Source organism: Prionailurus viverrinus, chromosome F1 (genome assembly GCF_022837055.1).
Source record: "Prionailurus viverrinus isolate Anna chromosome F1, UM_Priviv_1.0, whole genome shotgun sequence".
Classification (NCBI taxonomy): Eukaryota; Metazoa; Chordata; class Mammalia; order Carnivora; family Felidae; genus Prionailurus; species Prionailurus viverrinus.
The window spans coordinates 16165492-16193382 of NC_062577.1; the positions used below are offsets into that span (position 1 = coordinate 16165492).

Below are 27891 nucleotides of genomic sequence, written 5' to 3' on the forward strand. Positions count from 1 at the left end.
GCTGGCCTTGGCTCCGGAAGTGGAGGAATTTCTGAGGCAGGTACCTTCCAGAATTGGAGACAAATCCTTCAGTCTTTTTACGGGAAGATGCAGGGCGGGCTGTGAGGCCTCCCGAACCCGCAGCCTCACCCCAGGCCCCGCCGCCAGACCCCGGGGGAAGCTCGCTCCGCAGACCCCTTGGTCCCCAGGGGTGCTCCGGTGGCTGAGTTCAGGGTGCACCGTGGGCACATCTGTCCCAGGCAGGTGTGGCAAAGGGAAAGCTCTCTGGGCGGGTCCCTGTGGAGCTTAGAAAAGGGACAGCTGCATGCCACAGTCAAACTGGCCTGTTCCTGTCGGGGCCCAGGCAGCGGTAAAGGAGGCATCCAGGGCAAACCGCCTAATGGGGTTCCTCTCTTTGCCTGGGGTTCCTCATCACTGAAACGGAGGCGAGAACAGCACCTCCTTGGTGGTGGGGGCGGGAGGCTGTCCTGAGGATTCAGGGATGTACGAAGTGCTCAGAGCAGCTCTGACACACGGTAAGCACGAACGGAATCTGTCATCACTATTTGGAAAAAACCCAGGAGAGTTCCATATCGTCCTGCATCTCTTTCCTGACCTTTCTCTTGTGTTTCCAAATGAGGAGCCCCGGTCAAAGGCAGGGTGACTGGAAGTGTGTGTCGAGGCCTCTGAGGTGTGTGGGCCACATGGCCCTCAAAGCTCTTGCGGAAAGGCTGGCTTTCCTTTTAACTGGGCCACCACTTATAACTGTGGCTATCATACTAGGGTCATGGGACAGAGCCAAGAGCCCGGCCTCTACTTGCCTACACAGAACCTCGGCTACTCCCGGCAGCTGGATGGGAGGTGAAAACAGTGGTATTCTCCTGTGGATGGCCATCCAGAGAAAGGATCTGCAAAACTAGCGACATAATTAGGCAAATTTAGCAAGGGAGAAATGGACATTGGTTGCGTGTATGTGTGTGTGTGTGTGTGTGTGTGATCAGTAAGAGCTTTAGTTCACCGAAACACTGACATGGAGGTATCAGCCCTTCCTGGACCAGAGTGGGTGTTGGTCAGGCCTTCTCTGCCCAGGGTTAAGTGACTCGGACACTAAAGAGAATCCAGGCGTGGGACGTACATATGTGGTCTGGAGAAGTTCATCCTGGGGACACGGATTTTTTTAGAATAATCAACTCTACTTCTTTTCTAGAATATGACTGCTAACTAGTCTCCCAGGCAGACTGTTTCGAAGGTGCATTTGACAGGTAGCATTTTGTCGCCTCTTAAAGATCGTATTGTCTGAAGGAGAGGCAGAGATCCACCAGAAGGAGATTTCATTCTAATCCTGTCTTAGAACGGGTGAGGACCTAAAAAATCCTGAAGGCCTGCTGGGACCCATGTTGGAGGCTCAGTTCACCTGAGAGGTGTGAAACAAGCAATAGGAAGGCATGGGGGAAACCATGAGACCCGCACAGAGGCCACCCTCCCAATTTCCTGTGGTCTTTGTGAGCAGAGCTTAGGCTCCCAGAGTGAGATGCTTCCTGAGGAACGCTTGAGGCCGGGGCCCGAGGCCAGTCTAGCAACTCTCTGACCTCATCTCTGTCCCCAGCTAACAGACTCAGGGACTCAGTGAGCACAGAGTGCCTCGACCTGATAGACCTTTCATGGGAAGCATGGCAGAACTCTTGAGCATTTTGATGAACCTCACGGGAAAAAAAAAATTAAATGAAACAAATCAACTGTAAAACAAGCCCCAAAGTAATCCCCTGCAGAGAAATACTGCACGAAGCTGCCGGATGGCAGCTGTACCGACCATGCAGATGGAGAATGTCATACCAAAGAAGTTCCACCGGGAGCAAGGATCAGTTTCTCCCTGGTTTAGCTATTGCCTCTCCCTGGTTTAGAGGTTTTAATGTTCCATTAAAAAATATTAAAAATCCACAAACCAACCCAGATGTTCCTCTCCTCTCTCCTGCTTCGTTTTGGCAGCCACACCATCTGGCTTCATGGCACTAGATGTCCTTGCTGTCCCCATAGTCGTTGTAAGGGACGCTCAGGGTCTGCTCCTCGCACGTCTTCCTGAGGTCCCGGCTGAGCTCTGACCAGTCAAGTCCGTAGGGCTTGATCTCACTGTAGCGGCAGCCCAGGTACTTCAGGGAGCCACGTCGCAAGCTTATCTTGGGTTCCTGAAGGAGGCCATTGCACCAACTGCTGAGATCGCCTAGCTGGGAAAGGATGAGGCCAGCTTTCCTATGGATCAAGCGTGGAGGATACTACTATTAGTGTGAGACTTCATTATTTCTTTTAAAGCCTTATTTGTTTTTGAGAGAGTGTGAGCAGGGGAGGGACAGAGAAAGAGGGGGGCAGAGGATCTGAAGTGGGATCCACGCTGACAGCAGCGAGAACGACACGGGGCTCGAACTCACGAACCTCGAGATCTCGACCTGAGCTGAAGTCGGACGCTCAATCGGCTGAGCCACCCAGGCAGCCCTAGAGTGAGACTTTTCAACTCCAAGAGGGCACAGCCTAGAGTGTTCTACCTGCTGGTCTAGCGTGGGCACTTAGAACAGGGGTCTTCCATAAATATCTGTCAAGCAACTGGTTGGATGGACGGATCGAAGAACAGTCTGGCCGTGCCAAGTGGGACAGGCACCAAAACAAGAGAGAGAAACAAAATGCCATGAGGGAAAATAAAGAAGAGAAAACAACTGATATTTTAGTGGGAATTTATGTCCTTTTAAAATCACAGGGTTGGCAGTTTTGAAAGACAAATCAAATCCGTTTTCTTTACAGCCAGCAATTTACCGTCATCAAATGACAAATAATGCATTTGAGTGAGTATTTGCCTTTTCCAGGCTATTTCAGAACTAAGCAGAAACAGCTGATATACTGAACTTTGGAGGATATCAATGTAACGAATTATGCCCGTATGGAGGTAGTGGCAGTGAACTAAGGGCCAAGACAGCAATGCCCTCGGGGCACACTGATGCAGGGCCGTTCTTGGGGGAAAAGCAGACTCGCGGTGGCACACGTGACCTAATTAGCCTTCAGGTGAGCTCATGCTCCGTTCCGCCTTCTACCTTGGAAGGCCAGGAGGCCATGGCCATTGCGCTCCAATCAAGAGAGAGAGGAACAGGAGGGGACGAGAGGGCACCTGAGCTGCTGCAGATCGCCAGGAGAGAGAGAAAGGAACAGAGGAGAGTGAGGCTGCCCCAAGTTCACGCACACTGGAGTGCAGTGATCCCTCTGGGCCGAGACCAGAGCCTGGGGACCTCCACGAGCAGCCTCGGGAAGCAGGCCGTCCCCACAGTCCATCTCACTGGAGTACAGCCTTCTTCCCTGGGCCCATTTACAGTGTCAGAGAGAGGGGCTGCCTGAGAGCCAGCTGTCAGACTCACCGCCTCTCTGGGCCCTTAGAAGCAGCGACGGAGCAACATTTCCCTCACTCAGCTGTGTTCCTCTCGTTCTACAAAGGCCTGAGTGCTCAGAGACCCACGGCATTTCTCGTTTGAAAGAGCTCGTGGGAGGCTGTAAAATGCCGTCGTGAAAAGCTCAGTGAACAGCACCCCTTGCAGGATTTATCAGCGGCTAAGCTAACTTCTCATGTGAAGAACCACTCTTTTCTAATCCAATCAACAATTCTTTCCAGAAGATGGAAGTTTCTGCACTCCGTTCAGGATGACCTTTCAGAGAACAATAGCCACATTCATTTCATTTCTCCCCTCCTGTCTGGCTGTGACTACCACCGGGGGCGATCTCATTGCGTTCCCGGGAGGCCACGCTGAGAGGCACAGAGACGATGCTGGAGGAAAGGTGTGGAGATTCAGCAGCACGGTCAAGGGGCTGAGAGAAGGTGAGGTCATCGGAGGGCAGTGGTATTTTCTCTGATGTCAGTGGTGGGTCAGAGGAAGTCAGACACTCCTCCTGCCGCAGAAATTGCATCTGATGCAGACCGTCTCTCCTCTGCCTCTCAGCCTCTGCAGTTTAGCCACGCAGGCTTCCAAAAGTCGTCATCAATAGGGACTTTGGTGGCCCTTCCTCTTAATCTACCCCACTACATGTCATTAGTTGTTGACAAATTCTTGGAAGGTGAGAACAACCAATATCGTTCTCAAAGTATTTCAACCCGCAAGTCAATCTGGAGGCCTCCGTGAAAGTTAAGGGAACAGACTTATCTGCTCACAGGAAGTATGTAGCCCACCGACCCTCTTCTGTTCACTCTCAAGACGAGCTCCAAAGTGGGCCGATGCATCTCAAGGCACAGCGCTCTTCCCTTCCTGTGGTTCTCCGAGATCCGTGACACTGGAAAGTAAAACTTGATTTCCACAAGCTAATGAAATTACACAGTGTTTTCTAATATATAGCCTTGAGAAACCAGCATCGCACATGGAAGGGTCTCCAGGGAGGAGAGTCTGCGAAGAGAGTGTCAGGTCAGCAGTACGCCCTGCTTTACAGGGGGATCCACGCTTCTTCCCCTGCTCCCTTTCTTTATTAACCAATTTTTCTCCCGAGTCTTGAGTTACAAGAGAGAAATTTTAAAAGCCATCCTAATGCCCTTGGAAATCAAGATGATATATGCAATGTTAGTGCTATTCAAATTGTGACATTTATGTTCCCTAACCAAGAACTGTATATATACACTCAATAAATGTCAGGAGGGAGGAAAGGGAGAAGGAAGGAGGAGGGGGGAGCAGAAAGAAGGGAGGGAGCAGAGCGAGAGGGGGAAGGGAGGAGGGGGGAGAGAGGTGGAGAGAGGGGATAATATTAGGTATACATAATAATAAGGGCAGGAGAAATAATGTATAGACCGGAGGGGACATATCTTAACGTGTACCTTCTCTCTAACCCAGGGTTTGCTTTTTACCGAAACTGAGACAAAGCAAATGAAAAACCCCTTATGTATCTCCCTCTGTGACATAGCTCTGGCATCTGTTTGCCCAAGGACCGCTAGTCTCTATAAAATGCAGGAAATAATTTATGAAACGCAGAAAAGATTCTTCCTAAACTTCCTCCTTCTTTCAAAAGTAAGAATGCAGGAGGGAATGTCCTGAACAATGGTCTTCTACGAGAGTTTATAATTTCAGATCACAAGAAGCACTCTGACACTGGGCCTCCCTCCAGTTCGCTCAGAGGTCAGATGGGTGGGACAACTTCTGGGTGATACTTTCGTGCAGCCTATTGGCAGGAGTGCAAGGATTCTTCAAGTGCTAGAGGATTCCATTGTGTTGATTGTCTTCATTTTCTTTCCTTCTTTTTTTTCTTCTTAGTCCTTGGCTCTCCCCTTTTTCCTTTATGAACTCCTAACTAATTCAAGGACATACAGGTGCCAACATTCCATGTGAAAAGCCTCTTACACCGTCTATCTGAACATTCCAGTGCTTCCGCTGAAATCTGTTTTTCTTGGAATATATAGCCATGATGTAGAAACAAAATGAAGTTAGTATCTGCACACATCGTCCCCATTTGTCTCTTTCTAAGAATGTTATCTGAGTTGTAAAACCTATAAGCAGTAGGGACTGAGTATTGAAAAGTTGCAGCTTCAGGGCCAGGGAAACACTATATTGTCCTAACTTTGGCCTATCAAGATAGCTGTCAAGGTGGATACTGACCATCACCACGCTGTCTTTCAAAAGAATGTGCAGTTGAGCTGAAAATACGCCTGTGCAATGCATATTGCATAAGCAAAGTTCATATGCAATAAATATGTTTGGATAACCCCTTCAATAAAATTCCTAATTTTCTTTCACAAGACTAGGCTTCTGGCTCCTACTGTGTTTTAGCATTTGGAATGCCATGTCAGCGTGAAAAAGAGGCGGGTAAAACAGGTCAAGGGCAAAGATTTTTTTTAGAGTTCAAGAAATGTATTCATGACTTGGCTGCTTAAATACAGCTTATCCAAAACTAATCTATATGAACTGGGCTGTGTAAAAGCACAGAACTTCCTTCTACAAGCAACTAAGCTCACCCAGGAAATCTCTGTGAATTCACGGATTCAGTATTATGGTGTAGGAGGTACCAAATTTCAAAGAGCTGAGGTCTTTATGAGAGGCAATGAAGTTTATTAGTTACCTGGGGCCCAGTTCATCCTCACACCGCCAGGTGAATTCTCCAAAACTCTCATAGTGCTGGTTGTAGTGGTAGAGGACTCGGTGTAGGGTTGGAGAACCCAGATCCAGGAGGGTGTTATAGGCCGTCTGTTGCTCCTTCCCACTGGTGTAGCCATTGAAGAGATTGTAGATCTTATCTGCTATCTCTGAGGAGGACAACAAAGGTAAATAAATAAGATTTTTAACGTTTGTGTATACACGTGCAACATATGAGTGTACACGTGTATGCAGATGTGTGTAATACATATCCGTGTGTGTGTGTGTGTGTGTGTGTGTGTGAGAGAGAGAGAGAGAGAGAGAGAGAGATGTTGCTTAAATACCAAACCTGGAGGCTGGAGACAGGGGTTTGAGTAACTCACTTTATCTCTGCCCCATTGTTTGTAGCTCTCTTTTCTATAAAATGAAAACCTTCAAATGGAATATTGCTGAGGTCAATTTCAGTTAGAATAGTCTCTGTCTTTGCCCATGTTTCCTGAAAATACAGTGCCTGAGGCAAAAGACTTCAGATTAATACTTTATTGGCAAGTGCAATCCCAGGGAAGCTGGAAGGAGGGAGGAAGGAAATGAAGCGAGAAAGGGGGCTGAGTGACTCTAAGGGAAGTGTGCTAAGGGAGCAGGTGGTACGTTTTGCAGGACAGGATGTACGAAGCTACCAGAGCCCCACCAGTCTGTCCCAGGAGAATGGAAGACTTTACCCCCAGCTCCCATCTGTGAATGGTCTGCAGGGACTTCTCACATTTGTCTTCATGAGCCATTAGCTCTCCCGCACTTCCGGCTTGCATATGCTTGGGTACCAAGCGGGTCCTGCAAAAGCTACTGGGAATCCCTGGGTGGCAGGGGGTAGAGATTTGGCTCAGGGATGAAGTGAGGTAGTCAGGCGATGCCAGGGCAGCATGAAGAACCCGGAGTGGTGAATGGTCGCAATTTCTAAGGCAACCTTGGCCCCACGATTAGGATTTCAGGAACACCAAGCCTTTGCAAGCCCACCCCCCCCCCACGACCAGATATGAAGACACGTTTGCAGATCTGTGGTGACACAGAAATTGAATCCAATACATCCTTCAGCTCCAAATGAGTAATCCTTCGGTTTAATTTAGAACTCTTATATTTCTCCTCCAAGGCATACATTGCTAAGACTGAACTTGGTGATGTGGCAAAGTGGCAATGAATTTGTATAGCCTTGGCATTTTTCCTACGGAGCTCCAAGCACTTTATCATTAAATGTTTTCGTATTAAACCTGTCAGAAGGGAGATTTGTTCACATTTCCTTCCTAAACAGCTGGGAACTGAGATCTGGAGAGCAGAACTGTGTCTCAGATCCAATGTTAAATCTGAGGATGAAGAAACTAAGTCTACAGGTTTCTGAGACAGAACTTTGCCCACTCGACCTCCTGTTAGCCAAAAGGCATAGCAACCTGATTCGCTGTCACAATTCCAAGTGAATTCAGGGACTGTTGGTAATGGCAGTCATTGTTGTAGGAGTTTTATGGGTTGGAAGGAAGAAAATTTCTACTCCTACTCTGTCCAGACATTGCAATGATTTCCTTACTTTTCTATCTTGCCCATCGCCTGTGAGGACAGGGGCCAGAGCTTCTTCCACGTCCTGAGTGCCCAGCACAGGGCCAAACAACACAGTAGTTAAAGAACATCTTAGCTAAAAGAATAGAACTCATGATCTATCCAGTGATATTTCTCTATCCCACGCTCTACCAATCCTTTAGCAATCAAACTCTGATGGCCAGCACCTTAACTGCATTAAAAATAACTTCAGTCCAGAAATCCACTGAGATATTCAGGATTTTTAAATTCTCAGGTTGTTAAAATAGGATCAAGAGGTAAAGTGGACAGTGACTTAGAATATAACGATCTATAGTACCTCTAGTTACTTATTAACGGTCTCTTGATTGTCAAGAAATTTACGTATATAAACTCTCATCCTCACACCATCACTGCAAGATGGATACGAATGTCTGTATCCTACACACGAGGACATTCGGAGAGAGGCCAGGTCACCCACCCAAGGTCACATAGCCAGTGTGGGCTGGAGTCAAGATTTAAAACCACGTCTGTCCTCCGTTACTCTTTGGCACTAATGCTCAGGGGATTGGAGTGTTTCACCAATCTGAGACACAGGAGGCAGAATCCTGGTGGATGCACATCTGAGGTGACTGTTTCTAGTAGACCCATAGGTGGCCCCTAGGTGTCGAGAAAGAGGGACTCCCAGTAAGTATGCAGGGAGCCTGTCATTTCTGGAGCCGAGACAGACAGGAGCAGAGAGACCAGTCTAAGAGCCGTATTGTTTGCAGTGAGAGGAGGGGAACGTGTACTGAGAGAAGAAAGACCAGGGGAGGAAGAATGTGGGCGATCAGACCAGAGCCCAGATAGGGAGGGCTGGGGTTCTGTTTATTGATGCCTCTCTGTTCTTATTTCTGGTGATGGGAAATAGGATCCCTGGCCCCAGGCCCTGGTTATGACTGTCTCCGCAGAGGAACGGAGATGGCTGAGAAGGTGTTTTCGGGTGTATTTACTATTCTCATAACACAACAGTAATATCCAACTAGAGAAGGCTGATGCTTTCCATTAGCAGCAGCACATATGCCTGAGGCCAGGTGGGAGAGGCCCGGATGCCACCATAAATCTCCTAAAACCAAGATAATCTAACTCCAGGGTGTGCTTACAAGCCTACATCAGTAAGCGCGATGCTATATTCAGAGGGATCTATATGCTAGGTTCCTGGCGCGTGAGTATTTCTGGTTCCTCCTATTTCCACGGACGAAATTTAGAGATGTTATTTCATTAACTTTCACAGCATCTCAAGAAGTCATTAACTCAAAGAATGGAAAAGAATACAAGGTATTTTTAGTTATCATTTTGCCCAGCTTTCAGCTTCACAGAAGTCTTGGGTTATCCAAAACAGGGATATGTCCTTCCTCTCTTTAAAATGCATGGTGTTCAGGAATACTTAAAATGCAGGTGGAGGGATGGCAGGGAGTCTACAGACATAACTCATCACAAAAAATCAAGCTGAGTTACTAGTTCTTAAAAGGGAAACGATACCTCTTAGGGAGCAGAATAAACCACCAGGGCTGGGACTTAAGCCCTCAGACACAGAGGATGGTTAAGAACAGGCACCGTGGCATATAGCATCATATGAAGGTGAGTTCCACTACACTACCTGTGTGGCCTTGGACAAATTACTTAACCTCTCTGGGTCTTAGTTGACTTTTCTGTTCTGTGACGGTGAATAATATACACCTTCCAAGATTATTGCGAGACTAAGTGGTGTTAAACATAAAGCCTTTCTTCAGCACAATGTCTGGACACAGTAAGCATACATGTATTCATCCATTCAATACAATCACCATGTACTTGGTATTTTTCTAGGCACTCAGGCTACATCAGGGAGAAACTGACAGAAGTCCTCACCCTCGAGGCGCTACGGTCCAGTAGTAGGAGGCATTTAGGGGAGCAACAACCACAGCAAGTACAATAGAGTCTGTAAGGAAGTGGGAGAGAGTCAAGCGGAAGAAGGAAGAATGGGGGAGTTGTGTGGGGCCCTGAGATTTTTCAACACGTGGCCATGATAGGTCTTATTTTTTTTAACATTTATTTATTTATTTATTTATTTTTTCCTTTTTCAATGTTTTTATTTATTTTTGGGACAGAGAGAGACAGAGCATGAACGGGGGAGGGTCAGAGAGAGAGGGAGACACAGAATCGGAAACAGGCTCCAGGCTCTGAGCCATCAGCCCAGAGCCTGACGCGGGGCTCGAACTCACGGACTGCAAGATCGTGACCTGGCTGAAGTCGGATGCTTAACCGACTGCGCCACCCAGGCGCCCCATAACGTTTATTTATTTTTGAGAGACACAGAGAGACAGAGAACGAGCAGGGGAGGAACAGAAAGAGAGGGAGACACAGAATCTGAAGCAGGCTCCAGGCTCCGAGCTGTCAGCACAGAGCCTGACGCAGGGCTCGAACCCACGAACCACGAGATCATGACCTGAGCCGAAGTCAGTTGCTCCACTGACTGAGCCACCCAGGCGCCCCACCATGATAGGTCTTATTGCAAAGATGACCCTGGAGCCAGGACCTGGAGGTCTTGGGAGGGGATGAGCTGCAGGGAGACGTGGGGAAGAGCATGTCAGGGAGAGGCAAGCCAGCACAGAGCTCCTAGGCTATGGTGGGCAGCATATCTGAAAACAGCAAATAAGCCACCATGTTTGGAGTAAGATGAGTGAGAGTCGAATGATGGTGGATGTTATTTTATTATTATTATTTACTATTATGATTATTACTGGTTCATCACTGGATCAAGCTTTTCCCAATGCCATGAGAGAGATATTGAAACACAGGAGTCCAAGAGACTGTGGGAAATAGTCTTATTTGAACGAGGGGGGGGGGATTCCTGGGGCAGAAGTGAACTTTCTTATACCCCAGCAGTGGCTGCTCTTTTTTTTGTTTATTTACTTTTGAGAAAGAGAGAGAGACAGAGAGAGACAGAGATTGAGCACTAGGGCGTGAGAGCGGGGGAGGGGCAGAGTGGGACAGAGGATCCAAAGCAGGCTCCACGTTGACAGCAGAGAACCTGATGTGGGGCTCGAACTCACCAACTGCAAGATCATGACCTGGGCCAAAGTCGGATGTTTGACCCACTGAGCCACTCAGGCGTCCCAGTGGCTACTCTTTTTACTATGAAATAAATAAGAATCTTGGAAGCATCTATACCTCCTAATGGCTTCCTTGCTGCTATAACGAAAGTTCCTTGAATGGAGGTCCTAAGGCACCATTGTCATGAGTCCCTGGGTCTGTCTGGCCCCACAATGAAGTAACTGATCACAGAATTCTATATGAAAACATGAGGGCAAGGAACCCCACCTGGCTTCTATCTTTGTCCTTCTTGGCACTGTCCACACCGCCCACCTCCACCCTCCAGCCTCTGTCCCCTTCCCCTGCAGCCTCTCACCTCCCCCGGCTGCTCTGTGCTACCTTCACACCCGTGATTCTCAGCCCTGGGAATAAAATTTGATTCTCCACCTGGAAGGCCTGTGAAAAACACAGATTAATGGTTCCTCTGGAGTTCCTGATTCAGTAGGTCTCAGATGGAACCTGAGAATTTGCCTTTCTAGCAGGTTCCAAGGTGAGGCTGCTGCTATTGGTCTGATCACACTTTGAGAACCACTGCTCTAAACAAATTAATTCTCTCAAGGGTTTCCTTGCTTCCTCTGGGACAGGCAATATGGCAAATTGCTCTCCCTTTCCCCTTGACCTTGGCAAACGTTCCTGATGTCCCTGTGTTGGCAGAAACCTTCCTGAAGCATTCTCCCACACAGAGGAATCCTCCCATGCCCCCAGAGAAGGGCAGCCTCTCAGCCTCTCACGAGTACTTGCAAACAATTTACTGCCTCTCTCCGTACATACATAAACGTCCCTCCACCTTAGAAACTCACCTGCCTCTTCCTATTTCCCCCTGCTTATTTCCTGACCATTCTTCCACGAAAGAATCTGGCATCTAATTCATCTTTTCCACCTCATTTCTCATCACCATTTAGGGCAACTTCACTGTCGACATGAAAGTCCTCTTTAAGACTAGATCCCCCAGCCATCAGGAGTCAATTATCCTGTCTGAGACCTTGTCCAGCTTTGTCCCAGTAAATCCCAGGATCACATACTGTCAACACAACCTCCTCTCAAACTTCCTGTACTTCTTCCTGCCGTCAAATCTGTCCTTCAGCGATGGAAACCACCGCTCACTTCAGGCATCGGCTCTGTCCGCCTCCTTCTCTACCTGGCACCATCCACATGGCCCATGGCCTGTGCCCTCAGCCAGCTTGCTCCATCCTTTGTCTCTTCTCTGTCTTCACACAGGCTCCTGGGATCTGCTGGGGGACAGTCACAAGCCACTGAGCTAGGTGGTTCTGCTCGTGCTCCGTTGGCATTCTCAACACACCCCTGCCCAGCCCTTCTCACAACATATGACGCCCAGCATGACCTCTTTCTCTCCTGTCCCACATCCAAGCCATCAGCAAATCCTCTCGGTCCTACCATCAAAATAACTTAGGACCAGCCCACTCGGCACCACGGCCCTCGCAAGCGTCCCCTCTCCTCTGTCACTGCCACAGCCTTGGCTCCCCACTTCTATCTCGGACCTGCTATCTGGAGTCCACTCTCAGCACAGCAGATGAATGCTCCCGGACAATGTGAAGTCCAATCACGTCCCTCTTCCGCTTGAAGGGCTCCATTGCTTCCCTTCCGAATCCCAGGTTGAATCCTCAGCCCTGCACTGGGGCCCCACGGGATCCGCCCCACAGTCCCTCTGAACTCCTCTTTGCCCTCTCTCCTCCCCATCCCTCTCCACCATGGGGGCCTCCTTCCACATCTTTAAACACACCAAGCATCTCTTTCGTGCTGTTCCTCCTTCTGCAATGATTTTCCCCCAGTATCAGCGTGTATTCTTCTCCACCCTCTTCCCAAACCATGCCAGTTAAGATTCTGCCCTCAGCTTGGAGACCAGGCTGGTCTTATCGTGGACACTAGCTCGTTCCTCCCGGGAAGGGTGCTTTCAGGAGAACATGACGAGAAACTCACTGGCTCAGTGGCTTTAGTGTCATGATGTGATAAAATTCTTCATAGGAAAAGTGTGCGTACAAGGAATAGAGTCTAGCTTCCTGCTGGTTAATTAGGAGCCGAGGTCATGCTCCGGGTCACTTAAAAGGTAATTCCCATTTGTTACTAGATTTAAACTCAGACCCAAGTGAGTTATATTTATGACCACCATCTGGGTTTGAAGGAGGCAAAGCATATGGTTTTTCGGTACAGCTGCTAGAACTGTATTAATTTGTGAGGATCCCCTCAATTAGTCCAGGCCATTAATCTGCACGTTTGCCCCCTACAGGACCCCCTTTTGGCTGAAGAGTAAAAGCACCTGGTGACGCTGTGTCATTCTCTCAGCAATAAATTGACTCTCCTGCTCCCAGCTGGTCTGCTGGGCTTCCAGACACTCTGCTCTGTCAGGGAGCCCAAGGGGGCAGCCGCACGTCTTGATTCACTTTGGGGGCTGAATTAACCCAAAGGAGCCCCACAGAGAAGCAGAACAGTGGTCTCTCCCAGGCCAGCTCTGTACGTTGGCCATTCTTTGGTCCAGTGTCTCGGTCTATCCACCTGTTCCCGCAGGTAGCACTGTGCTACAAATCTCCTACCTGCTGATCCCGCCCCTGATGCCCCACCAGCCTGCGGCCTCTTCCGCAGGCAAGTCCAAGGGGCCCACTTCTGCTGGCAGAGACATCAGCAAATTTTCCAAAACAGAAATAACTGGGGCACCTTCCCACAACCTGCTCCTCTCTGGCTTGGAGTAAGAAATCAACAGATGATGACATAAGGGGGCCGCCGGTTCTGTCCAGATAGCCTCTTATTGCAACCCCAGACTCTGGTTTCATCATCTGGGGATTTCGAGACCTTCCAAAGTCATTTGGTCCATACCCTATCAGCCAACCCTATCTCACTCTGGGGAGAAGCGTCCCAGTGGATTCTCATAGTTCTAAAAAGGGGGATTTCTTCCCCCCGCCACCTAACTTGAACACTCTGCTTAAAATGTAGGTCTTTTAGGGGCGCCTGGGTGGCGCAGTCGGTTAAGCGTCCGACTTCAGCCAGGTCACGATCTCGCGGTCCGGGAGTTCGAGCCCCGCATCGGGCTCTGGGCTGATGGCTCAGAGCCTGGAGCCTGTTTCCGATTCTGTGTCTCCCTCTCTCTCTGCCCCTTCCCCGTTCATGCTCTGTCTCTCTCTGTCCCAAAAATAAATAAACGTTGAAAAAAAAAATTTAAAAAAAAATGTAGGTCTTTTATTCATTCAAAGACAGGTTTTCACTCTTTTACACAATGACCTTCTAAATATCTAATTTAACATTATAGGCAAAGTGGGAACTGATGTCAAATAATGGGTCTGAGTGCCGAGGCTGTTAGCTGCTCACTTTGTGACCCTGGTCAGCTGTTCACTCGACTCCTAATCTCAATTTCTGCACCCATAAAATGGGGGCAATATTCTCCATTCAGTAAATGCTTGCCGGGTCCCTACCAGAAAGCAGACTCCGCATGGTTAGCGGCGGCATTTCTGTAGTCACGGAGACTTTGAGGCTGGAATTCTAAGCTGAGCCAGTTTCATCCAGAGAAATGTTGTGGCCAAGCAATTTACTCATACCCCTTACATCACCTCATCTGGGCTCCTGACTCCAGTTGTATCAGGTTGGCCATGAGGGCCGCCATCTTAGAATGTATGTTCCCTAATATATCTACTGCACCGTTCCTATGGGATGGGCACGAGAAAAAGACTTAAAGTAAATTCACTCATTTAACTCTTATTAGACTCTTATCAGGTAGGGTAGTCTTATCCCTTCCCCCATATAGAGATCAGTAAACGGAGACATGAGGTGAGGTCAGCTGCTCAAGGTCAAGTAGCCAGCAGATCAGGAGTCTGAACCTGGATGGTCTGACTCCAGAGCCTAAATTTTCCTGTCACCAGTCGGTCACCATGCTGCCTTCCTTCGAAGCGTTAGGGACGTGACAGCGAGCCAACAAACCAGATTCCGCTCTAGCAGAACTCATTGTCCAGTGAGAGATACTGGGCACGTGAGGATACTAACAAATGGAGATGAATGTTCCGAAGGAAAGTAACGCGGTGCTGCGGAACCTCCAGCAGTGCCTGTCCTGAGGAAGGGACACCGGATCCCGAATCTGCAGGCGGAGGGGAGTTAATCGGTTCGCTCAGGGCTGGGGGTGGAGAGCACTGGAGGCAACGAGACCGAGACCGGCGGCAGCGGGAGCGGAAATGGCGTGGGGGACCTGAGAAAGGCGGTGAGGCAGAGACGCAGAGATTGATGGGGAGAGGGGACAGGAAGAGGCTGGCAAAGCGGGTCAGGGTCGCCTCAGTCAGGTCCCGTGTGTCTGGTGAGTATTTTGGTCTCTGTCACGAGAGGCATGGCAATCCTTGAAGAGTTTTAAGAAGGGACCCGAGCAGGGGCAGATTGCTGTGTGGAAAATAACCGTGCTCTTCACAGGCCACACGTGTTCAGTGAGGCCTTAACTGCGAGGATCCTTCCAGGAGCTGTGAGGGCTACCGTGCCAGTGGTTCCAGTTAACGTAGGTCTGGGGCACTCCTCCCTGTGTGTTTTCACATCGCTGCGCGCGCCCCTGGAACACTGCGGGACCGTGTCCCTCACGGGCAACCCGATACTCCTGGAGCCAGGAGCCACCCGGAAGGCCACCGGCAGGGCCAGCAATCAGCTTGGCCACCCCACTTCCCTTCCTGAAACTTGCACGGCTGGAGCTCCCAGAGTCGGCCCGTGTCTCCGCTCACGTGCAAATCAAATGGGCCCTAGGCCACCAGAGAGACGGCGGTGGCTGGACAGGGCAGTGTGCTTGGCGTCAGAGCTCTGCAGATGGGGTGCCCGGAACGGCCAAATCCTGGCTCTGGAGGCCACGTGATAAGCCTCAGAGCAGGGGACGCTCTCGAGACGCGCCAGGGGGCAACATGAGGAAGGGGATCTCTAGCAAGTGGGCTGTTTGTGCCACGGATGTTGACGGAGGCAAACCCCTTAAGTGACAAGGGCCTATTCCGGTGCACTGAAGAGGGACAATTCTCTACCAAGGTACTGGCCCATAGATACTCTGAAATACAGAATTAAGGATTTGGAAACATCTTTGGGGGGGGGGGAATACGGTAATTAATTCCCCACCTGCAGACTCTCTATGCTTTAATTCAAAATAACCCTTCAGATGTGCACAAACACACTAAGCCAGAAGTGCCCGGATCAGGGTCCTGAGGGCCAAGGTCACGGGCACTTCGATGCACACCCAAGCGTTTAGTGTTGTCGCCTGTGCGTGCCCAGGGCTTTCGTCAGCGTGTCGTGCCAGCTGCCTGACTCTCAGACCGTGTGAAATAGCGGCGGACCGTGAGGCTCTCCACCAGAGGCAGAGGCGGAGGCGATCAGACAGGTGCCGCCCCTGGGCTGGGCCTTGCATCCTCCCCCTTCTCCGCGGAACCCACGTTCTGTCTGACTCCCTTGCTCCCGCTTTCAGCCCCCCGCAGGCTCTGCCGGCCCCGGCGTCACTCACCTTGGGCTTTGACATCATCCACCACGGGGCAAGGGGTCTTTACGATCACGTCGCTGGGCCTGGAACGCCGTCCGGTGTTGTCCACGCCCCACAGGGTGAACCTGGCAGAAGGGGGAGGAAATGGTCATCAGACAGAAGCTGAGGGCCTGGCTGACAGTCAAGCTGTGCTTGGGCGAGTTTGGCCCCAGCTGTTCTCGCAGCCTTGTGTCAACCTGCTGCTACCTCTCACGTCATAAGGTGCGTAGCCCAGAGCCTCTCGTGGCTTCCCGGCGGGTCCTGGGTTGTAACGGGTTGCCTCGGGTATACTACTTGGCAGAAGGCATCAGGGCACCGAGCAGTGGTTCTCAAAGGGGGGCCTTCAGCCCAGCGGCATCGGCCTCACCTGGGTACTCGGCAGCCATAAAAGTTCTCCCGTCCGGCCCAGACCTACTGAATCGGAAACTCCAGAGGGGTGCTCTAACAAGCCTTCCACTTCTACTCTGACGGCCACTGAGCCGAGCGAAGACGTATGTGTCCAAGGAACCTGGGGTCAGACCTCGGGTCCGAGGCCCCACTCCCCGCCGTGGGGAGTTACAGCTAAATCCTCTGAGCTCTCCTTTCTCTCATCTGTGAAACGGGATGATGATGAACCCGCCTGCAGGTCCCTGTGAGGCCGAAATGAGATCGTTACGTCCCGAAAGGCCGAGGACAATACCCGGAAACCGGCGACACTGAGTAAATCACGTTCATTCTGTTCTGTCCTGTCTTGTGTTCAGATGGCACGGTGACGCAGAGGGCCGAGGACAGTTTCTCCCTTTTGAAGTCAGAAGCGGAACAGCCAGCGTTGAGGGGTCCTGACTTGCCTGTGGCTGGGGGCCTGTTTCCCATGTACGGCTAGTTCCACCCCACCACGGACCAGAAGCCCCAAGTGGAAACGCGGGCTGCTGGGACTGAGAATGTGACGAGCTGCCTGGGGGCAGGGCCCAGACCACACCTGTGGGCCCCGCAGGACTGCCTGGGCTCCTGGCTGTCAGTCAGGCTGGGGCCGGTGCTAGGCTTTCCCTCCTATCTCCACAAGGCGGCTCAGTCTGTTCCACTGGCCTCTGCTCCTTGGTTCAGATCCACCATCTTGCCTGGTCCTAAACCTCATCTGACCCTGGTCCAAATTCCGGCACCCTGCTACCCTTCTCTCCCTGCCAGCCCTCTCCTCCTAGGTCTGAGTGGTCCCTCTGTGCCACACCGGCCCCACACAGCTTCCCAGTGGCTGCTTGGATCTTCAGCAATGGCGGTCACTGGAGTTTCTCATCCTCTGGGCTTCCCAAGCAGGCTCCACAATGTCAGTGCAGAGCCCGACGCGGGGATTCTTAAACATTTTTGTACTGTGGACCGAGAATCCTCAGAAGAATGTTTTTTTAATGCATTAAATAAAATGCACAGATAGGATGGCAAAATAAGCCAGCTGGGCTGAAATGCACGTCTCCTTCCGTGCAGCCCAGGAAAAGAACCAGCCCTAAGCCTTCGTGTGAGGTAATGAGGTCATGGCAGCAGTCTGGAGTGGCTGGGGAGTGAGAAGCAGTGAGTGAAGAAAATGCAAACCCCGATTCAATTCTGAACCACCGCCACACCCCAGACAACCAGCCTGCAATTCTGCGGAAGTTACTCCGTGTTGCTGAACCTGTTTTCCTCAACTATAAAATGGGAGCAAAACCCCGACCTCACAGGGTCCCCGAGGCTCCCAGGCATAGTAAGCACTCCATAAACGAAGGCTGACCTCTCCATTTTAATGATCAGAAAACTTAGTTGCAATCTTGCTTAGAATTACTTAGTGCTTAGAAACAAAACCAGGCTAGGGGCCAAGTGTTTCCAACAACTAATCCAGGGCTCCCTCCTTGCACCAGGGACTGAAGGTCTGGCTTCTCCTGATCCTCTGCGGAGAGGAACGACTCTCCCGGGCCCTCCACGGCCCTCTTCGCGTGATCTGCAGCGCCACCTAGTGGAGTGCCGCAGAGCTGGCTGCTCCTTCCCTCGGCGCCCCCCCGGGGCGCTGTCTCTGACTTCCCCAGTAATTGACACTGACAGAAAGTTCGTGTTATACGAGACAGCAATACTGGAAGCTCCCCAAAGATAGCAGAGTGGGAGAAGGTATCGGTCTCCGGTCTTCGATCAGGAAATATGGCCCAGTCAGGCCAACATGAGGAGGGTCCCAAGATGGGTAAGGGCTGGCTCATAGGAATTTCAAAATTCCTAATTAACAGTTGTGACTTAGTGGCAGGAATTATGGAGCCTTTGTTAGAAATGAGAATTCCAGTTTCACTGAATTGGAGGCATTTGACAGCAGGCGAGGTGGTCCACCCTCCCTAATCTTTGCTCCTAAAGCTAAGAAGCTTTGCTCATACAGGGTTCGTGCTGCCCAACAGCACGAGAGCCACTAAGAATCACAAGTAGGCTCTCTGTATTTCCCAGCTCCTCTAGAATATCCCTTGTCTTTATGTATTTTACTCGTATGGCCCCCTAGTTACTCTTTTTCCTAGATTGAAGATATGCAGGCTGAGCATCTAAGTTCATTTTGCAATCAATGCCACTCACACTTCTGGGGCTATTCACCTCTGAATTCTTTAACTATGGAAATGGAGATGATTTATTCTGGCTACTCTGACTCTATTCTTGTGACCTCATCTGTAAACTGTTACATGTTTTTCATACCGATGGGGTCAAAAGGTCCCAGAATGACGTCACTAGGAATTCTGCCTCCCCCCCTCCCCGCCAATTTTCCCATCATGACTTGCACTCCTTCCATGTCTCCCTCTTTTGGAGTCTTTTACGTCTCTGCTTCACAAAAATATTTTACAATTGTTCCAGGAGCTCAGGGCAAAATGAGGAAGAGCTCCCTGAGAGCGCAGGGCTGTTCCCAGTGCCACGATACAGAAGTCCACTGTATTTCCTTTGAAGAAAAGTGCTGACCATCTCTAACCTCTAGCAACTCTCTCAAAGTCACTAGAGCTAGCTTTCTAAAAAAGCAGAGTTCTTGGGGCACCTGGGTGGCTCAGTCGGTTGAGCCTCCGACTTCAGCTCAGGTCGGTTGAGCATCTGACTTCGGCTCAGGCCACGATCTCGCTGTCCATGGGTTCGAGCCCCATGTCAGGCTCTGTGCTGACAGCTCGGAGCCTGGAGCCTGTTTCGGATTCTGTGTCTGCCTCGCTCTCTGCCCCTCGCCCACTTGGGTCTCTCTTTCTCTCTCTCTCAAAAATAAACAAACATTAAAAAAAAATTTAAAGAAAAAAGCAGAGTTCTTGGCATTCTACACCTTTCATCTAACAAAATGAATAATCTCCCCTGACTTACAGCATTCACTCTATTTTTCCGGACTCACTTTCTTCCATTCCCTTTTACTCACCATCTGCTTCTGCTCTACGGGACTACTCGCTACTCACCTTCATGCCTCTTTGCTTTTGCCCTTGCTGGCTCCCTAGGCTGCTGTGCCTTTTCCAACATCACTCTACCTATGGAAATTGTACACAACCCAAGTCAGACGATGTCCACTCTAGTCAGAATTCACCAGTCCTTCCTTTTGCCTTCTACCACACGTTCCTTGTTCTCCCATCTAGAATTTCTTTCTTCCTACCCGATATGAAAGTGATTTGTTTGTATCTGTCCTCTCTGCGGTGGCAGAGTCTTTGAAGGATGGGGCTATCCGGTCTTTCTTCATCCTCCCTTTCCAGGTCCTAGAAAGCTCTCCCTAACGCCGATGGGGAGAGGACTTGAGGAACTCAAAATATTTCCCCAAGTTTCTGAAGGAACTCAAGCAACAAAACAGAAGGAGCTTAGAGCCTCAGGACGTTCAGGGCAAAGAATCGCTAGGCATGGATGTGTGTCACTCACATGTAGATGGTGTCCGGTTCCAGGCACCGAATGATCAGAGAGATGGTGGTAAGCTGCTTGTCTGGCACCTGAGAGGGCATGGCACAAGGAGACTTGGCTCCAGAGATGATGTCGTCCACAAAGCTCAGCACCGTTTCTGCCCAGGGGGAAGGAACGGAAAAGGCCATGAGAAACAACGGCGGCCAAGCGGTGAGGGCATGGCGTCAGTTCAATGAGAACTTAACATTAACACTGCTTGGTCCCCAGTCTTCTCGAATTGCTGCAGAGAAAAAAGACCTAGAAGGAATTGGCTCTTCCGTTTCGTGTTTCGTCAATTTAGAGCCGTTTTTCCAGAGTGAATGCAGATACAACTCCGGATGCAAGACATGCATACCCCATCTGTGAGCTCTTTTATGAAATGTTCTTGGCGAGGGCAGAGAACAGCTGCTGTGGTCAGTGGTCACTGCCAGACCTTTGCAGTACCTGTACACAGCAGGAAAAGAGCCTTCGGGGAAGCAAGAGACATTCTCCACACCCGAAGGCACTGCATAGGGCTCTCAGCCCGAGTGATGGTTTCAAAAGAAGCCATGTACCCTGAATCGGACTGTGGATGCCACCCTCCCGTTGGCGACCACACTCACGCGTAAGTCTTAGGCACGATTTATGTTGACCTTTCCCTACGTGTAGGCAGCAAAATCCTAAGGCATGAAACATTTTTCATGGGGCGTTTCCCATTCTTTAAGACTTCCCTCTTCTAGCTGGACCTGGGAAAGCAGAGTTTGCTTTAGGACAAGACACGGGGTAAGCACACCTGTTTGCACATGCTTGTGCCTGGAGGGGGGTTATTAGCAAAGGAATTTTTTTTTTTTTCTGTAATCATGGCAGTGGTTAGCACAGAATTGTTTCCTAATTGTGGGCTAGGATAACTAGTGTACTGTATTGTTGTTTCTTTGTGAGTGTGCCTAGAGGCAGTGAAATGGACACCTCTGTAATAAACAAAAAGAAAAACAAAATCAAAACAAGACTTTGTCAGAGAGCTCGCCATGCAAAAACTCTTATGTGGGCAAGATGGCTGTTCTAGCTTGTCCCTGCTCCTCCTGCACTGCCCTGGGACACAGGGGACCGGGAGCAAAGGCCAGGAGGCAGGGCGTTTTTCTTCTCTCTTCTTTTCACCAATGGATCAAGATGAGCCCACGAAGTCGGAGATGCTCACCTGTCTCCACTTTGGAGTGGTCCATCCTGTCAGTGACCTTTTCTTGACGGATGAGGTAATCTACAATCTGCACCCCGATCGGAGGCTCTGAGTGTTCCCACTCTAGGACCACAAGGGTGCTGCTGGGCTCATGAACCGTGGAGAGTCTCAGCCTGAGTGCATACAGAAAGAAACAACACATGGGGTCCCTGTTGACACCTTCAATTTTTTTCTGATACTGGCCATCTTCTCAACGGTTACACCCTGAAGTCTTCCTTCTAACCTTTCTTAACCAACTGCTACAATGATCTCTCTGAGCGCCTCTCTCCTTCACTAGAGACCAATGGTTCTTGAAGATCCCGGAAATCTACACTTTATTACTCTAAGTGCCTGTTACAAGTTAGGAACTCAACCTATATTTGTAAGTAAGTGACTCAAAAATGAATGAACCCCTGCATCTTACAGGGTCAATGGATAGGGCTTTCGGGGTGGTCCTTTATATGGCTTGGAAATGTAATTTCTGGATTTGCTCTTGAAAATAGGAAAATGTGCTTAAAAAGCTCATACGAAGGCTCAGTGAAGGTGGTGTCTTGGAGAGCCCTGCATTAACAAGGCCGTGATCAGCTCAGTTTCCATAGTGTTACCAGGATCTGCCCTGTTGGGGGGGAACGCTGGCTTCCATCCTTGCTATGGATCTGCTGGCCGGGCTTTGCAACAGGCTCGGTGTGGAGGCAACACACATGGGGGCTTTACTGGACAAGAGAGATGTGACAACATGTTAATAAGTTCTCTTCGGGGTGATGTCCTGTGTCTGCAAACTCTGATTTCAGTTTCTTTCTTTGCTCTCAGGTTTCTTTGAATATCCTGATTCCCAACTCCAGTATTTCTTTGCTCTTCCCAATTCATAGTCTCCTCCTTCCATGCAGATTGTCTATTTTGGCCACTCTTTTGCCTTCCCATCTCATACCTCTTTGTACTCAAGACACATTATTCACATTTGGTGGTATGGATCTCCTAATGGTCCCCGTGATTTCAATTTGCTGCCTTGTTCTGACTTTGTATGTGTGTCTCACTTTTCTCACTTGCTTCCAATTCCCTGTTTCTTCCTAGACCACGGGTTTCTGGGGATTTTCCCAGTTCCTGTTCACTCCAGTCTCCCTCCTTCACATGCATCCCTGCCATTCACCCTTGGCCTTGGGTCCCATATCTCACAACCTCCCACAATCATTGTCCTCTGGTCTCCACTCAGGTCACAGATGCCTGTCACTGGTCTCAGGGATCACTGTGCAAGGTGCTGTGGATGGAGCACACTAAAGCAAAAGTCAATTTCAATTCAGCAAATGTTTGTTAAACACCTATTGTAAGAATGACCTTGGGGCTAAAGATGCAGGGGAGTGGTCAATAGACAACTATACATGTGCTTATAATAATGTGTGATAAGAACTTTAAGAAGAAATCACGGGAGGCTGTGGGAGCAATAGCAAGGAATTTAACCAGTGGGAAAATAATGCAAAACACATGCTCTTTAGTGGCTTACTCTGAAGCAGCTCATAGTTTGCATATGACATTAAAGATGGAATAGACCCAAAACAGTGCGGATATTGACAAATTCATTAATTAGAGTCATATGCAGAGTGCTATTTTGAAGAAAAAGCATTAGGAAGCTTAAGTGAGTAACTAAGCCTTTCTGAGAACTCAGATTCTATGAAAATATGGACTGAAGCCCCCCTCTCCTGAAAAATAGCGTGCATGATTACAGAGGCTCATGTAAAACCAGAGTGCATTTCTATTTCCAATGACCAGTCAACATTCAAGAAACTAACGTCTGCCACTAAAGAAGTGATTAAAGTTGACACAAGAAGTGAAGTCCTTAATAGAGGTTCCTGCTTATGGAACCTCTGCTTATGGAAAGTTAGCCCAATTTGATCTTTAGCGATGACATATAGTAAACACAGGTTTGGAGAAAAAATCAGCCCTAAGACACCAATGGTTGGCTCTTGTGTCCATCTAGTGATAACTATTTGGCGGCTTCAGTGTTGTGTCAAAGGTAATTTTCTTAGTTGGTGAATCCATCCAGAAGCATCATCTGCTTCCAGTGGCCCCCTTTATGCCAAAAGAAAGGACTTCTACTGACAATGAGCTTGATTCTCTTTTGACTCAAGAGGTCCAAGTCATGGCCGTAAAGAGCAAGAAACGAAGGGCCGGTGTATCTAAAACTACCCTTAGAGAGAGGTCGTGTAGACAACATTGGTCTGTACTGACCGTCTACTGTTGTGTCCTCCTCCTTCTCGGTTCTCTTCCTGCTCATCCTGGCCCGTTGGTAATGCCCACCTGTGCTCCCATGCAACAGGCCAGAGGGCAGAGTCCAACAGAACCAGCCTCCCACTTGCTGGTTTCCTCCTGCCGGCTTGCTCTTGCTGACTCGGCCCTCCTGTTCCCGCTGGTCCTGATCCTCCCTTTGGGCTTTCTCTGCCTCACCAACCCACGGGGCCACGCAGGTCCGGCTGTTCCTGCCAGCACTCTTTATTAGACACCATATATCTGTGCTTCACTTCCAGGGCGGATGCCACAGTAGAGGCTAAGGCGGTTCCTGCCTCAGGCCCTTTACAGGAATTTCACCAGTTCTGTTCAGCCTTCCCCTGAGGGCAAGGAAATTGGACATGTTCACCGTGAACCACCCTAGCAGCCCTCTGTACTCTGTTCACTCCTCAAAGGCACATACCCCCTGATGCTCATCCCCAACTCTCCTCTTCCCAGTTTATACTTATTCTGGAGCAGCCTTTCTCATAGCTGTGGCTGCATCTCTCATTTCTTTGGAGTTGATTTAAATCTTATCTTTAGTGCCTATCTTTTTTTTAAAGTGTTTATTTATTTTGAGAGAGAGAGAGAGAGAGAGAGCACGCTAGTCGGGGAGGGGCAGAGAGAGAATGGGAGGCGCAGAATCCGAAGCAGGCTCCAGGCTCTGAGCTGTCAGCACAGAGCCCGATGTGCGGCTTGAACCCACACACCGTGGGATCATGACCTGAGCCGAAGAAGTCGGGTGCTTGAATGACTGAGCCAACCAGGTGCCCCCTAGTGTCTATATTTTCTACAGAGCTCCAGACTGTCTTTCCCTCTGACCACTGAACATCTATCTCCATTAGGACTGCCCCGACAGAACCCCAGGACGGGTCCACACGAACACAGCCTCCTCCTCAAGCCTGCTTCTTTTCTCAGCTGTGGCCTATTCATCTTCCCAGCCACAGGGGCAGGAGTCTTAACATCCATTCTCAACTCATCCCTCTTTCCCCCTCCCACCAACAAGTCACCCACTGCCCCCTGCTGGTTCTACCTAAAGTCATCTTTCTATCGTGTCCTTCCCACACTATCACGGCTGAGATCCCAGCTTCTTCGCGGTGGTGGTTCTGCTTCCTGCTCAGTGACCTTGGAAAAATTCAGTCCATCTGAATGCATTTCCTTATCTCTTAAATGAAAGTGATAACAGTACCTAATGGCTCCACACGGTGCCGCCACCCAGGGCGTCCTTGGCCTAGTTAGCGGCTCGCTACAGGCCTCTCACTTCCTCCTTTGCGGCACCACTTTATCCTCTGATCTTCTGCACGTGCTGTCCTACCCCTCCACCTTCAGGAAGGGCCACCTCCTTCATGAAGGCTTCACCATTCCCCAAATTCAGACTTGACCGTTCCCTTTCACACTTGGCTGAAACGTCTCACAGAACTCATAGAACTCTTATCGTCTGTCTTCTACCTACAGCTTCTCTGTGTGCCTGCCTCCCCCGGAAGATGGAAAGCTGGCCGAGGGCAGGTACTGCCTCGCGGTTTTCTTACCCAGCACCCAGCCTACTGCTTTGCACACAGTGGACCCTCTGTAATCTACGTGTGCAGAAGCGTGCGGAGGCGTGCATGCAACAGAGGCAGAGAAGGGGAATCGTACACAGGCTGTGGGAGAGGCGCACAGGTGGGGAGTCCATCAGCTCCAAAAGCGGTGGAGTCACATCGACACCAGTCCTCGATGACGTCTCCAGTCCCTGAGCACCACAGGGAGCTCATGGTGGCCTCCTGCAAGAGCTGCAAGAGAGGGCAGGGGAGAGAGTGAGCGTCCAGGAGTCGGGGCTGGGCCACCACAGTCGAGAGACAGAGTCGAGGCTCCGTCTGCTTCTTTGGTTTTTGCATTTTTAAAAACGTTCATTTATTTATTTTTGAGCGTGAGGGAGAGAGAGAGAGAGAGAGCACACGAGTAGGGGAGGGGCAGAGAGAGAGAGAGAGAGACAGACAGTCAGACAGAGAGCCGGAGGCAGGCTCCGAGCTGTCAGCGCAGAGCCCAACGCCAAGAGATCATGACCCGAGCCAGAGTCGGACACTTAACCAACTGAGCCACCGCGCCAGGGCTCTGCTTGGTTCTAAATAATATCCGGGCAGTAGGCTGTGGCACCGCCTCACCATTTTTTGAGCTAAAATTCCTAATCCCTGGAGACCGTTTCTGGGAAGCCAGACCTCGCAGGACCTGTAGGGTGCCCCTCTCTCATTAATGTGACAGGTGAAGGGCTGTCACTTTGGAAGCAAGTCTTACTTCTCCCTCCTACTCCAGCCGTCATTCCACATCCGGGGCCCTAGCGACAGTAACCTCTGTCCCATACACTGCCCTTACCTCCCTTTCCTCTGCCCTGAGGCCCTTGGCCCTTTCTCAAATGCCTCTCTGTGCCTCCTTGTGTGGCCTCTGCACCCCGCCCAGCATGGCTTCCTCATTCCTTCAGCACGCCTTGTACCCCACGTACAATAATTACACAGTTCTGCCTTGGGTTGTGATTGCGTATGAGGCCTCTCTCTCCTGGTAGAGGGCAGAAAGTGCGGCCGACACGCTAAGAACCGGGCTCCAGAGCTGTCTGCTCTGGGTGAGGACTTCGGCTCTGCCAATCACTGCCGTGGGACCTTGGGCCAACTGCATAAATGTTTCCTCACTGGAAAGACGGGAGACAAACAGCACTTTCCTTACAGGGTTGTGATGATCACATGAAATAATATACGCCAAAGGGCATAGCATAGTACTTGTGCTATGCACGCACTAGTCGCATATAAATAGTACACAGCAGCCATCCATAAATGTCAGCAATTATTATTGTGTTTGAATGACAGAGGGGGGTCTTATGGGGAAGCTTATAAATGCCGCAGAGCCTAGAACAATTCTTTATATACAGTGTTTTCATAGCAGATATTCACTATTAAACGAAAGGACAAAGGATAAAATTAGACCAGTCAAGGAGCAGAACTTGAGATGGGGCAATTCTCTGGCGAGGAAGCAGATCCTGACGGGCACTGACCCCTCAGCGGGGTGCTGCTGCCTCAACCCCAGGCCAGGGATGGGCAGAGGGGGAGGCTGGCCGCATGGCACATGGCTGGCCAAGCTGGCCAAGGTCAGCTTTCTCTCTGGGTCAGCCCATCTACTGCAGCCGCCGCTTTTCCTGTGAGTCTCTTCTCTCTGACCCGCTCTTACCAAACCCACATGGAAAATTTGGGGCCAAGAAACTGAAAGAAAGAGACGGGGAGGGGGGGTGGGAGGGGGAAAGGAAAGAAAGAAGGAAGGAAGAGGAGAAAAAAAAAGAGAAGAAGAAGAAAAAAAAGAGAGAGAGAGAGAAAGCCCTACAAAAATCAAAACGTCCACGCTGAAACCAGTATCCCAAGTTACGTTGCTTCAGAACTTGACATAGTTGAAAATAAGGGTCAATATCGATCTTCCTCATCCCTATCCCTCAGGTTGGGAGCGTCTAGGGAGCAGGGGCCAATTCCTGAGTATCACTAAAATATGTGTGCAGTTTTAGAATCTCAAGGCCCTTGTAGGGCTAACACTTTAGTTTGAGCTCCTTGGAAAATGGTTATGATTGACAGTGGAGGACACTTAGAGTCAAAGAGGTGAGGTGAGCTGCTCAGGGTCACGGGCTAGTGAATGGGGGCAGTGACAGAACCTGAGCTCAAGGTGACCCATGCTACATCTCAGGCTCTTTCTAGCAAAGCTCTCTTCATAAACGCTGGATCTGCCAGTTCCCAGCATGAAGCTGGGCGCACGGTAGGTGCTCACTTTATGCTCTGCCTGCCTGAACCAAATTCAAATCAAAAGTATACTTTTCTAAACTAAGAAAACAGACTTTCATTGAGATCGGTAGAATAGAGAGGAAATTGTGGCTGCCCGTTTACAGTCTTCCATCAACAATTACTAGCTAAGCACCTGTGGGAGTGTTTCCTGTGCTTGGCGTTAAGGATACAGTGATGCATAAGATATATACAGTCTCTGCCCACATAAATCTTGCAGCAAAAGAATAAACAAGCACAAGTTACATAAGTAGCCAAATAACTACAACTGGGTGGTGGGGCTCCAACGGAAAAGGGTGAAATGTGGCAGGAGGGACAAGGAGGGCGGCTGGTCTCACAGACGAGTTTGGGAAAGCCTCCCTGAGGATGTGTTTTTATTGAACTTGGAGGGACAGATCAGGAGTCTGGTTACAAAAGATGGGGAAGTGTTCCAGGTGGAAAAACCAGTATTAAGAAGACTTCAGCCTGGATGAAACTTGACCTCTAAAATCAATGGAGAAAAGGTTGCTCTGGCTCTAAGAGACAGAGTGAAGGGGGAAGAGGTTCTCAGCAAATAGGAAGGGGTGGGGCGTGTTACAGAGGTCGTGT

General features: G+C 49.8%; 1 protein-coding gene across 2 annotated transcripts in view; it reads right to left on the minus strand.

Moving 5' to 3' along the window:
- Positions 1–1772: 1772 nt before the first annotated feature.
- ASTN1 (astrotactin 1) overlaps positions 1773–27891 on the minus strand; it is a 303108-nt gene continuing 276989 nt past the window's right edge. For both annotated transcript variants that reach the window (XM_047841601.1, XM_047841602.1), the window contains exons 18-23: positions 25154–25287; positions 21242–21393; positions 20050–20185; positions 16192–16292; positions 6046–6229; positions 1773–2226 (exon numbers count right to left, since the gene is read on the minus strand). In XM_047841601.1, coding sequence (XP_047697557.1) covers positions 1989–2226; positions 6046–6229; positions 16192–16292; positions 20050–20185; positions 21242–21393; positions 25154–25287 — 945 coding nt within the window. In that variant the 3' untranslated portion in view covers positions 1773–1988. The remainder of the gene's footprint in view (positions 2227–6045; positions 6230–16191; positions 16293–20049; positions 20186–21241; positions 21394–25153; positions 25288–27891) is intronic.